Below are 13,564 nucleotides of genomic sequence, written 5' to 3'. Positions count from 1 at the left end.
GCACATTATAACGCCCCCACGGCTGAAAGGGCGAGCATGTTTGGTGTGACGGGGATTTCGAGTCGAAAGCTCTAACCACCTGGCCATGCTGGGCAAGAAATTTGGAGAAGTATTACACTAGGACTACCTAGTCGACAAACGATCAATTTTTACTTGTAGCAGCAAGTGTTCTATGAGTTCTAGAATTAGAGTATTGAGATAACTAGTTTTCCAGTACATTCCATTTTTTCCTCAAGTTTATAAGAAGAAAAAAAAACGATTAACACTAATCACTAATAACACGGATTCAGTCCATCAAGCGCGAATTAAAACGACACTATTTCAAAAGGTTTAATCATAAAATAAATCAACAAAATTCATGACTTTAAATATTAATTTCCTAGAGAGTCCATAAATTGCGGAATACACCATGCAAATGCATGGTTTCAAACTATCCAATCACAGATTAGACCATGAAGGTACATAGTTTTGATCCAAATAATTACTGTAAAACAAAAAATATATAAATATTTCCTGTTGTTGGTGTCGATAAAATGCACGAAACTTCAATTGTACTATAACTTTTCAAATGAATATATAGCCAGCAAAAATCTCAAAATTCACTTCCTAGATGAAGTTCACCTAGAAATGATTATACGAAATCAGATACGAAGAATTCCTTAAAAAGTATATCCAATTTTAACATTCCAATTTTGAATCGTTTCCATCTAATATTATTAGATAATTCAGCTCGGGGTATCAAAACTACATGACAAACATTGACGTAAACCCAGTTCAGCCAGTGCTTAGTTCTTGTTCTGGTTTCTCTACCGCTACACCATCATTTAGAATCTTTGAGGATTACGCTGCAAACTGTCATTTCTTTAAGTCAGCTTATAAACTCAAAGAGAAATGCAACATTTATGATGTATATCTTTTTTTAAAATTGCTTTCATGAGACAAACTATACAGAATCATCCTTCCTTATATACAGTATTTCATCGTTTATATTTAATCGTTATTAGCGAAATTTTGTACATAGGCTTGGTCTAAAAGAAATAGGTTTGAGCTTCCACATGACGGTTGCTGATTATTTAAATAACACTTTTGACGGTAAGTCTCGTATAAAATATTATTGTTGAATCACTCGGTTAATTAACCGTTCCATAGTGACATCTTCTATCATGGCTTGGAGCAATGATACTTACTGAAACACTATTCTTTTGTCGAAAGAAGCTTATGCAATGTTACCTGAAGGCTACAATATCAACATGAAAAGACTATAGTGGGGTTAGTTGTTAGTTAACTGTAATGTTGCCTGTTCACTGATATCGTATCCGTGAAGTTAATGTAGCGATGTTTCTCTCTCACGTTCAGAGTTGCAGTACCATTCACTTAACTTCGGGACATCTCAAATGTCTTTAAAACTTGACTGTGTTGTGAAAGGTGGATTCATGCATCATTCTTGTAGCTTAGTTTGAATCGTGTCTAGTGTAAGCTACAAAAAAGTATCTTTCTGACAGGACAGAGGTCAGCCATGGGGTAAAAAACAGCAGCAACAACAACAAAAAAAACATGCACCGCAAGATGTTGCATTACTTATAATTTGTATGTTAGTCATTAGTTAAAATAACTAGTGACCAGATAATAACCGACCATACTTGGTGCCTCAGTGATTAATTATCAGAACAAACGGTTTCAACATATCTCAAATTTAAATTTGCTTGTTTTTCACACGACTTTATTTCCCTTCTATTGGGGGTTATTCGTTATCGCAAAGCTACATAATTGGTATCTGCGATTTGTCCATCACGGTAAATCATATCTATTACCCTAACCTACTAGGTGATTATTATTATTGGAGTAAAAATTGTACTAAAGTTTTACATTACATTTTGACAATTGATGAGTTGTGAAGAAATATTTGTAGTTCACGTGTCTCTTACAGATAAACCCTTTAACAAAATGTTAACATTGTTTTAACGCAAGGAACTTCTCTGGATCAGTGCAGATAAAACATTTTGATAAATAGCTTAAACTCGTGGTCACCTACCTCTAAGCCGTCGTAGGTCCATGATCCAAACTTCATTAAGCAGGATTGTTCATCGAAAGGGAAGTACTCAACATCAATCTCACAAGTGCTTTTGTACATGGCCGGTGGTTTCCATACTATCTCACCAGTGTGATAGACAGTGGCCTTAGTCATCAGGGTCACTTCATAGTTACCGTCATAGCTAAGATGGCAATAGAGAAGTCGTGAAAAAAGTTTTTTTTACTTACGTTTTTTTTGTACATATCTCTTCCACGTTTTAAATTCTGCATATCAATTTTATCGTAATACATCTAGAATTGATTTAATTCTGTTTTTTTCCAGCTGTTTACTTAACGTTAAATCATATTCTAAATTACACAACAAAGTATAACAAATGTTAAAAGAGGAGATTGATACCAAAGATGAACGCTTGTAAATGTTTTAGAGGATAACACTTGTCTGTTTTTTGATACATTAAAATAAAATAGGTTTGTTAGTTTTTGGTTTAAAGTCCGATACTCACCACTAATAACCTAAAACACTTTTAGGTGTTTGGATAATGAGACATGCCTTCACAATTAATTATCCGTTATTGTTCAGAGGACTAACTGGTTATTTATTTATTGGTAAATTTATTTTCCTCACTAAAACGTGAATTTCAGTGAAGAAAAGATAACATAGAGGCCTAATATATTTTTCATTCTCTGTAGCAGACTAGTTTCCTTCAATTCACATCTCATCAGTTCTGCTTGGAAGAGCGAAGGAAGTAAACAAAGTAGGCCTCATATTATGGTAGGATGCAAGCTATTTGGTTTGATTTTGGTAAATAGTTCTTTACCCACCACTAGTAACCTAAAAGTAGGCCTCATATTGTGGAAGAATGCAAGCAATTTGGTTTGATTTTGGTAAATAGTCCTTTACCCACCACTAGTAACCTAAGATACTTTTATGTGTTTGGACAACTGAAATTCACGTTTTAATGAGGAAATGAAATATAATAACAATTAAGCTACCAAGTCATATAAGTTATCATAAAACTACAGTAAAAGGGGCTCTTATTGAAGCTTCTAATAAGTAAAATTAAATTCTGGACTGAATGCACTATTTTCAAATAGAGTTTAAGATATATTCAATTAAAACCAAACTCAAAAGTCTATAATTTGAAATGGCTTATCAACAAATAAACCAATTTCCTTTCACAATGAATGCAAATCCGTCAGAACGTCCAATAGTCTGTACGTAAACAACTTAAGTTAATTAGAGTAACAAGTTTATTTTGCTAAATACTGTTTCAAAACGTAAATGTATAAGTTTGAAAAATATACTTGTTAAATAGCACGATGTCTGGCAACCATATATCTTCAGCTGGAACGTGTATCATCTCCACTCCTCCATATTCGGCTGGGTCCCATTGTAAGTTGTAGTCATGCCAAGTCTGAGATGAAAGGAAATACGAACAATTTAAATAAACTCAGGCTAATCACGCAATACAAAAAGCAGTTTCGGTACCGTCAGGCCTAGATTGAGCTGAAACTAAAGAAGAACAATTTAGTTTAAGTCACTTTAAATCTAAGTTGAAGCAAAATATCGAATAAATAGCTATACTCAGATTAACTTTGAGCTGAGTAAAACAGAACAATATATTTAAAGCCAGGCTAACTTTGAGCTAAAGCAGTACAAAAATCAGTTTATGTAAAGCCGGGCCAATACTGAGATTAAGCATAACAAGAAAAGTTTAATTAAAGTCAGAATAAGCCTGACTAACAATACAGTTGTACTCAGGTTACCTCTGAATTTGAGTGGCAAAAAAAAACAACAAACAAACAATATAGTTAATATGGGCTCAAGTCTTAAGTGAACTGAAACTTGAACGAGCTTATCATAGTTAAAACAAAATATAGCTTAAGAAAAAAGATAAAAAATAGCTATAATCAGTTCAAGACTGAGATGAAATTAAACATGAATAATCTAGTGAGAATCAGATCTGTCTAGTTTGTAGTAAAAGAAACCTGAACAACCGAATTATATGATAAACAAAACAATTAAAGGACAACTAAATTTATAGAATTTTAGCTAAGGCAAAAAACAATATTATAAACTAATGTAAGCATTTTTATACAAATCAAGCATCTGTTGATCTGTCATATGTTCTGAAATGCAAATGCCACATAGCATATGTTTCAGAACTCATTATTCAATTTCTGTAGTGCATATTGGTGTATAGAAGACATATTAATACAAGAAATAAGTGACCTTATAACACCAAAATGTTGTTTATATTTAATTAAACACTCAACGTTTCACTTTACAGTTTCTTCAGAAGTGTTCACTAAAACACAAATTGTAAACCGAAGCGTTAAGTGTCTAATTAAATATAAACAATAAATTGGTGTTATAAGGTCGTTTATTTCTAGTATTAACACATAGCATATACCCGGAAATGAACATTTGGTAGAGATGCTTTACACCTTGGAGTTCATGACATTTCAGCTCAACATGAACATATCATTGGTCCACTGGACATGATCTAGAAACTACTGTCAACTAGCTGTTTTCGTCTTGCTGTGATTGGAATGCTGCCCATTAAGTACCTGGCATGCGTGTCAGCCTTGTGAAGTTTATTTATATAGCTTTACACATGGGGAAGAGATCCAGTTGCGGCTGAGATTATAGGATTTGGTCTCGAAGCAGGTGTTCTATGATTCGGTAAGTCAGATCTAAGATATCATCTTTATTTTACAAGAAAGGTTTTGCATTGACACAGCTAAGTTAGTATAAAGTACAAGTGTCCTGTAATAGTTTATTATAGTATTATTGTGTGGACAAATATGAACAACTTTATTATAAGTAATGCCCAAATCAGATTTTATAAAATAACCATTGATAGATTAATACATCCAGTTTATATGTATGAGATAAACGAAAACACGAAGAAATTAATGGGATCAAACTACAATGTCAACGTAGCAACGAAAGATTTACAAACGAAATATCACCTTAATTTTACGTGTGAAATTTCACAGAGTTCACGGTAATAAACACTTGAAAGTGTTTAACACAAGTTGAGGTTTTAGAGAAACTCGATTCAATCAGTAACACACTTTTTTTAGTGTTTTAAACCGCAGAGTTTAAATTTCACAGAGTTCACGGTAATAAACACTTGTAAGTGTTTAACACAAGTTGAGGTTTTAGAGAAACTCGATTCAATCAGTAACACACTTTTTTTAGTGTGTTTTAAACCGCAGACAGTTTTTACTTTCATTGCATAAATGTTTCTGGAACTTTCTCTAAGAAGAGTCAGCTTGTAACACATTAGGGCTATAAACCAGAATCATGAGAAATAAAGTTGTCTACGGTGCAATCCAGTCGTACAATCCTTGTTAATTCCTCTCAAGAGGATCATATGAGGTAACGCATGACTACACGTGCTTTCTTTAGCGCCATGTTGGTTCTTAATTGCTTAGCCGCATGTGATACACCCTCTCTAAAAGCTATTTTTTGTGTATTTCAAGTTTAACCAATTCGCTATTTCTAAAATGTTTCAAATACGCTGTATATCTCACAGTTTTCATCTGATTATCCAATTATCTTCTTAGTGCTGTAGTCAAGTCCCTCAGAACTAATAATACACAGTTTAATAATGGTATGAAGATTGTCTTGATAGACGGGTTTAAAATGATTAACGTAAAACGATCTCAGAGATATAATTACGGCATAATCATATGTGATCCCTTGTTTTAAAGTGCCTAGTGCTATGTTACACTGTGTTGAAATAAATAATTATTAAAGAAGCGTAGATTTAGAAGAAAAAAGTGTTACATAAATACTATGCCTTGAAGTCAATTATCCACATCAAAATATGTGACTTGAATATATATCTCTAAGAAATATATAAAAAATAGCAATGTATACGTAGAACGCCCTTAAATTTTGATAGGATGCAAAGTATTAAATAATGATGGGATTTTTATGGTCTTCTCCTACCTCTTATTCTGGTTCAGAGATGACGTTTCAAGGTCCATGTGGAATGCCGAAGTTATCAGCAATGAGCCCCGAAATGGCGTCTCGCAACCAGGAAAAAGTCATAAAAACAATTGCAACATGCCATCTATACTACCTCAATTGATTTAAAAAAAAAGAAAGTAATAAATATTTCCACCAGTGCATTCAATGTTCAGAATAAAACTTTGAGGAAAATGTAATTAAACACGATCCGATTTTAGATCTATTATTACTTAGGTCTACCATATCTTGACATCATGTTTCATTTCGTTCAGGCCAAACAAAATTGGAAGCACTTGAAATGCATAACTCAACGAAATGTGGAATGCTTTATAACAATAACGTTAGATATGTAATACTGATTTAACGCTAGTGAAACAGTGCTTACAAAACACTTAATAATGCGAAATGATAAGCTAGAGCAAACATAAAAAATTCCGAAAAAATGTATTTTGGACTTCAAAAAAAAAAAAATATATATATATAAAGATTACCAAAACTGACATTACCCAAGTCGTGAGCAGTTAATTAATTGACTAACTGTTAATTCAATTAACCAGTGACAAAGCGGAATTTTTCACATACGGTCTTAACGAAAGATTCAAAATATCCACCAGTTAGTAAATCAGAGAACAAAGTTCATTCAAACATAAAACATCCACAAGTTAGTAAATCAGAGAATATAGTTCATTCAAACATAAATCATCCATCAGTTAGTAAATCAGAGAATAAAGTTCATTGAAACATAAAACATCCACCAGTTAGTAAATCAGAGAATAAAGTTCATTGAAACATAAAACATCCACCAGTTAGTAAATCAGAGAATATAGTTCATTCAAACATAAAAGATCCATCAGTTAGTAAATCAGAGAATAAAGTTCATTCAAACAAACATATTATTTTTATTGAAGTTGAATTGTGTCTTGTGTTATACTGTTTAAAACACCTAACTGTTTTGTATTTAACTTTACCATAATAAGTATATTCTGCCTTGAATTTATAAAGATGTATATAGGAATGTCCTTGTTGAAAAAAATGGATATTGAAGTATGAGTTGTTTTCGAAACTCTTGCGTTCAGTTCAGAAGATCGTGAAGTAGTTCTGGACGACAGGTGACAGTTAGAAATAGGATCGAAGTTGAGGGTGTATATGTTCGAAGTCTGCCTCCTGGGACATCACGAGCTATGTTATTTTATACCATAAAGGTAAAAAAAAAGAAAACTACTGACACTGGAGTTGAACTATAATAGCTCGATGACATCTATGAAAGTAACAAAGATATCTGATGTAACATATAATATTCGGTCATATTTAGAATAATAAAAAAGACCGTCAAGTTAATGTGGATGTTTATTTGTTTAATTTTGTGTTAAGCTATTAAAAACTATCTGAGCTAGCTGTCTCTAATTTTGAAGTGATAGACTAGAGAAAAAGCACTTAGTCAACACCACCCACCGCCAACTCTTGAGTAGTTAAATCGGAACAGTCCAGGATATATAAAAAAGTGATTAAACAATTAAAATAAAGCAATGCCTAGACTCCCTGAAAGATATTTTTGACCATAAGTTATTGTAAGATTTAGTTTAGTGATGTTTGTAATATAATATTCTATATTATATATTTTATGGATTTTATAATAATTCAAGAATTTCTACAATATCTGCTCTTAAGTAGCTTTTCCTGGATATATCATATCTACAAATCCAGTAATAGAATCTAGTAATGTTATGTTAAAACTCAACTTTGGTTAAAATACTAATTAGATACACGTACTTATTATGACATTTTTGGCTTATTAACGTTGTTCAATCAAAGTGATGCTAAAATGTAACTAACATTTATGGTCAAAATCGTAGTTATAGTTAATGTTAATACATATCCAAGAAACGTGGTGTGTTTCTCTTTGCAGTCTACAATTTAAAATACTCAATAGATTTTAGAATTCTGTAAAAATGCATTTTGGAAAATAACGGATTTCATTGTGGATGTAATTTATATGTAACTCCTGCATACAAGCAGTAAATACCATCAATAAGACAACAACATAATTACAAAATAATCATTACTAAGACAACAACATAAATACTTAAAATCATCATTGAGACAACAACAGAATTACATAACAATCATCACCAAGATAACAACATGAATACACAAAAAACACCAACAAGACAACAACATAAATACATAAAACCATCATCAAGACATTCTTACCCTGTTCCAATTTTAATATTATTAGATAAACTTATTTTAATTTTTTCAGCATCACATGTTAAAAATCTCTGTGTGATGTTTTGGATTTAGAAACAGAAAATTTTTATTACGGTACTTCTTGTTACCTCTAGATTCAATCTACAAAGCAGTTAAAGAAGAATTTGAGCTTGTAACATCTTAGCTACGAGATTAAAATGCCTCTGTTATAAAATTTATGACCATTATCTCCCCTCAAGCCATTTTTATGCACATTGGGCTTTTGATAAGCCATCATATGACCTGAAATGCAAATGATTGGTCATTCGGCCTATGCTTTTAAATGAACATTTATTAAAGACAGCTTTACCTTCTCTATGATATTTCAATTCAATATAGAGTGTGAGAACCATGAACAACAAGAACAGCTTGATAGCAATGTCGAATTCGTTAAAACTGGATTATTGCTAAAGTACTGAGATACCCTTGACCACTTCTCTGACATAGTTAGAGCATTTTTAGTATCTGGAATCACTTGATGGAATGCAACGCGTCTCTCAATAGCATCTCGTATACACTCTAATAAGAGTTTAAAAGTCTGGTGAGCATGCAGACCACCCCACTTGGTTATTTCCTCTTTTTTTTAAAGGTATTTGATCACTATGGTTGTGCACTGTAGGCGGGTGTTATCATTCATTAGATTAAGATCGGGCCTATTGCACCATACAATATAAGGCTAAAGAAAGGGCCTTTATTATATCTGACGTTATTGGTACCGTTCTACAACAAGTAGAGGTCAAGTGCTTATTCTTATCGACACTATGCTTTCCCTATTACTGCTATGAGTGTCACATTCGTTCCCCTTTGAAAGCGAGAATGGATCTGGTTCCAGATTCTCTAGAAATGGATATACGTTTGGTATCTTTGTTACTTTAAGGTGATGCGAGACTGATCTATACAAAGACTATTGCTCCACACTGAAAATGTTCTTGGTACTTTTTCATGTTTGAACCTTATGATTATAGGCATGAGCCGTCATTAGACAAAGTTGATGTAGACCGTATTTTGGTTTCTGTCCCGAAATTCTGTACAAAACGTGTAGTAGCGGATACAGTAAGTAAGAAAAAAAACATGTAACCATTGTTTGCTTGTATTACAGATGATGGCTAGCCTTATCTAGGGGTTAAAGCAATTGCACCACTAGTCTAAAAGCGGTTACACATTATGCTAACGGTACTTATAACCAATTCGTAACAGTACAGATTCCACTATTCTGATGACTCTCCTTATGAGTGAAACGTCCACGTGTCTTCTTTGAAGTTTAGTCATGGATCGGGAACAAATTTGGGATTCTCTTCAAAGTGAATCAGGAGACAACTACATGTATACAGCTGAATTACCTATCACTTGTATTTCTATTCACGTATATAACTGATCCTCACGTGCTTAGTTTGCATAATAATGAACTGAGAAAGTATTATTTTTCTGTTTACTCTTAGAGATTTGGAAATAATTATCTAAATCAATTCGAGTAATAAAATATAAAATAATTCAGAAGCTACAGTTGGGCACAGTAAACACTGTCGAGTCTAAGTAATCGCGTACAGGACCATACGAGGATTTACTTAGCTGTGTCGCAAATTTTATAAAATGAAGTGAAACTTGATACTAGTCTTTCCAGCTTCTTGATACGTTTAACCTTCTGAAGAAACCATCTCAAGGTATATATATTATATACATATCTAGAAGAATCAATAACATGATTCTGTCAGAAATATATGCTCGCTTCAATGGTTGTTTTTATCTTGCCGACCTTTTTCTTCTTATCCAAAACTATGTTGTGTAGTAAAAAAAAAAAATCAGAAAAGGCACCGTATTAAATACTGCGGTTTTTGACATGCGGATGCCTTGATAGTTTCCACGGTGTTCAAAGCCATTACCGATCGATTGACTTTTCTGGTCTGATTAGTTCTTTTGTGTCTTTGTACTGAAATGTTGAATGCCTGACTATTTCTTTTGTAGGGGGTTATCTTACTAAGATGGCGCTAGCAATGAAGAAGAAGAAGTAATTAATAGATGGGTACCGAAGATTATTATTTTTTTTATACTTGGAAGTAACTTTTATTTTTATCGTCCTTAGATGGTTGAAGACACAAAAAAATATACTTTGTGAATTTTTTTTTAATTAAATATTTATTTTTTTCCACACGAATATAGTTATAGAATGGTAAGAATTTATAAATGTAATGTTAAAACACCTTATTTATAAATTCTTGTATTTGGTGTATCATTAGATAACAGTCTCAACAAACTGCTTAATCCTTTTGCGACCAGGAATCTTTTATTTCTAGGAGCCAGGTTAAACTGGGAAATTTGACGAAATATCAACAATTTGGTTGATTTATTGCATATTTTATTGAAGAAATACTCTAGAACCCATATATCAAGGGATTAAACTGACATATCTCTATTTTCTGTTCCTCGACGGTGGATCAGTAGCAAGTTTGCGGAGTTATTATATAGTGCTAAAATCTGGGGTTCAGCTCCTCGCGGTGGACAGAACGCAGATAGCCTAATGTGTAGTTTTGTGATTAAAACAATATCTCTATCTTCTAGCACAATATTTGGTATCGAACACGGACATTAGTAACATACATGATTTTACAAATTCAATTACATGAACAATATTTGAAGATGAATTAACACTAAGGATACACTTTTGTGTTAAAAAATGGGCTAATGATTAGGGAGTTGGATTGCCCAAGGTTTGAGTCTGTGATATACTGCTCAACACACTCTACATTTTCTTCTGTGGCCGCGTTATAAAACATTCAACTAAGAATAGGTGTGCTGTGTTGAGGCTGCTACTGACTAGTTGTTCTGTCCCTGGTCAGCAGCTAAAAATTAGGGTCGGCTCTGCTTGAACTTTGTGGTCTCTGATTTTAAAACATTCAACTAAGAATAGGTGTGCTGTGTTGAGGCTGCTACTGACTAGTTGTTCTATCCCTGGTCAGCAGCTAAAAATTAGGGTCGGCTCTGCTTTAATTTTGTGGTCTCTGATTTGTCCGCTTGAACATGTATCGCGGCAGGTTCAGGTTGAAAATACCAATGCATGTATTAAAATAGCTATTTATAGACTAGATATACTCGCTCAAAATGGGGCATCGCATAAAACATTTTTACAAGTTTTATATAACTGTTGAAAGTAGAGATTAATTTTTATAAATTATTAATTTCCGCGAGTGAATTCAATTTCTCATAAGTCAATTCTCCGAGTGGTTTATCAGACTTTGGATTCTAAATATTGAGGTAAGGCTGACGTGAAACATAAGCCAGAATTAGACGCGCATTACAAGGAAGGAACTTGGAATGGCTAATGATATATCTTATTTTGAGCTTTATCCTTCTAATCGTGTAAATTTGTAGTCATTTAAAAAATCATTACCGAAACTACTGTGACTTTATGACACAAAATAGCAGAATAAAAAGTCGAGTGGTTTTACGACGCTAAAGAATACTTCCCTAGAAATCAATTAAGAACGTTCTACATGCAATGTCGGGAATAATTATTGAAACATTGGACAAAATGGGAGAAAACGCAAATATTAGAAGATGTTTTCCTCTATTGTACGAAAATTAATTGCACCATAATGTAGTCAATTTCTGGTAGTTTATATTGTGATTGGCTATTCTCCAACCAATCAGACAGCTCCACACCAGTATAATGCCTATAACACTACAGGCCGTCAGAGTATTCCAGACATGGTTCAGCAGTTAGCTTCTTCAAATCGCGGCCTCATCCGACATTGCACATAGTGTTTTTTTTTCTGCGATTTAATACTTTATAATAAGAGCAGGGCGAAGGGAAATTGCCCAATTTCCGAATACCTCAAAAATTGCCTACCCAAATCCCTACTAAGTATGGTGGTTAGTATTACAAATAGTAGCGAGGAGATAGCAATCTTAACTCCCACGACAGAAATGCTATTTAACAGGCGTATAGAAATCAGTTTTGGCTGGCGAGGGCTTCTCGATTGAGGAAAATTAGGGATGGCTAAGCTTGACCCTTAGAACCTTTAACCTGGCTGTTTAGCTTACGTTTCGCATAAAGTGCCGCTCAGGTTGAAAATAGTAAATAAAACACACGTTTTTGTTTTGTTTCTTAAGGTTACAACCATACATATTGGGATATATTATATTCCAGTTACCACAAACCTCAATCTCTAGACTTCGGTCAATCTTTGAAAGCTACAGTACAAAGATATGTATGGAATGTAAAGTCTTAGTTGAGTTCTTCCTCATTGTAATCGCGTTGGCCTTTTTATAGAAAGAAAGTCCAAAAAAAAACAAAAAAAACGTAAACCTGTTTTATTTATATCTACCAATGTTTTGTGTTATTTCGCAAACTATTTTTTTGTTGATTTGCTAGAAGAAGAATATTTAGTAAATATATTATAATGTGAATATACATATTTCATCCTTAAACACTTTTTATAATTCAGATAACAGCTTCATTAATAATAATATTCATATTTTTTTCTATTGGACAAAATGAATAAAAATTTATATTAAAACTCATTTGATTGAGCGCTTTATTTGTGGAATTAGCTTAGTCACCATAACCGTTCAAAATTGGTCTTTCCGATTTACTTTTTTAAATGTAATTTCGGGCTTTTAAAATTTTCTGATCACGAATTTCAATGTTTATTGTCAGTGACCGAAAGAATGGAGAATATATACAGTAGTGTTGGTATCAACAGCATTAATTATAGTGTAAGAAACGATTTGGGTTAACTGACAGTTTGTTGTTAAGCCCAAAGCTACATAATGGGATATCTGTGCTGTGCCTCTCGCGGGTGTCAAAATTTGATTTTAACCACTGAGCAACCGTGGGTGGGGCGGGGTAGGTGGAAGATTAGCTGGCAGAATTTACGATGCTCAAAACATCGTTTGGATTGGTTTATGATATTTGTTAAAATGAAATAATTTAGTATCAACTGAAGTAAACGCTTATAATGTAGCAATAAGAATAATATATATAGTATATAAAAACAACGACAACAAAGTACTACAAGCAAATTGTTTTTTTAAGTGTTTTATACTCAGAAAAAAGAATCCTATCACTCTATAGGTATTTGAAGAACTTGTAGCTTTCCGCCACAATTTAATTCTTCGTATTGTTAGCCGACACTGGGCAGGTGGTACATACTTGAATAAAGTTGTTTAAACATTTGTTTAACAACAAATAAAAGCTTGGAATGGTCTATTATTTCATTGGCGGTAGTGTCCAGGGTCACTGATGAGGAGTGGAATACTCCGAAAGTAGTCTGTGTCACCCCCCCCCCCCAACCCCTAACAAAC

The 13,564-nt window shown here is 33.1% G+C and overlaps 1 protein-coding gene across 1 annotated transcript in view; it reads right to left on the bottom strand.

The window, feature by feature from the left end:
• LOC106478040 (acetylcholine receptor subunit alpha-like) overlaps positions 1 to 13,564 on the bottom strand; it is a 25,306-nt gene that overhangs the window by 7,468 nt on the left and 4,274 nt on the right. Inside the window, exons 3-4 of the mRNA XM_013938550.2 lie at positions 3,337 to 3,446; positions 2,033 to 2,213 (exon numbers count right to left, since the gene is read on the bottom strand). Coding sequence (XP_013794004.1) covers positions 2,033 to 2,213; positions 3,337 to 3,446 — 291 coding nt within the window. The remainder of the gene's footprint in view (positions 1 to 2,032; positions 2,214 to 3,336; positions 3,447 to 13,564) is intronic.

This window comes from Limulus polyphemus, unplaced genomic scaffold (genome assembly GCF_000517525.1).
Source record: "Limulus polyphemus unplaced genomic scaffold, Limulus_polyphemus-2.1.2 Scaffold175, whole genome shotgun sequence".
Classification (NCBI taxonomy): Eukaryota; Metazoa; Arthropoda; class Merostomata; order Xiphosura; family Limulidae; genus Limulus; species Limulus polyphemus.
This window is presented reverse-complemented; position numbering and strand designations above follow the sequence as displayed.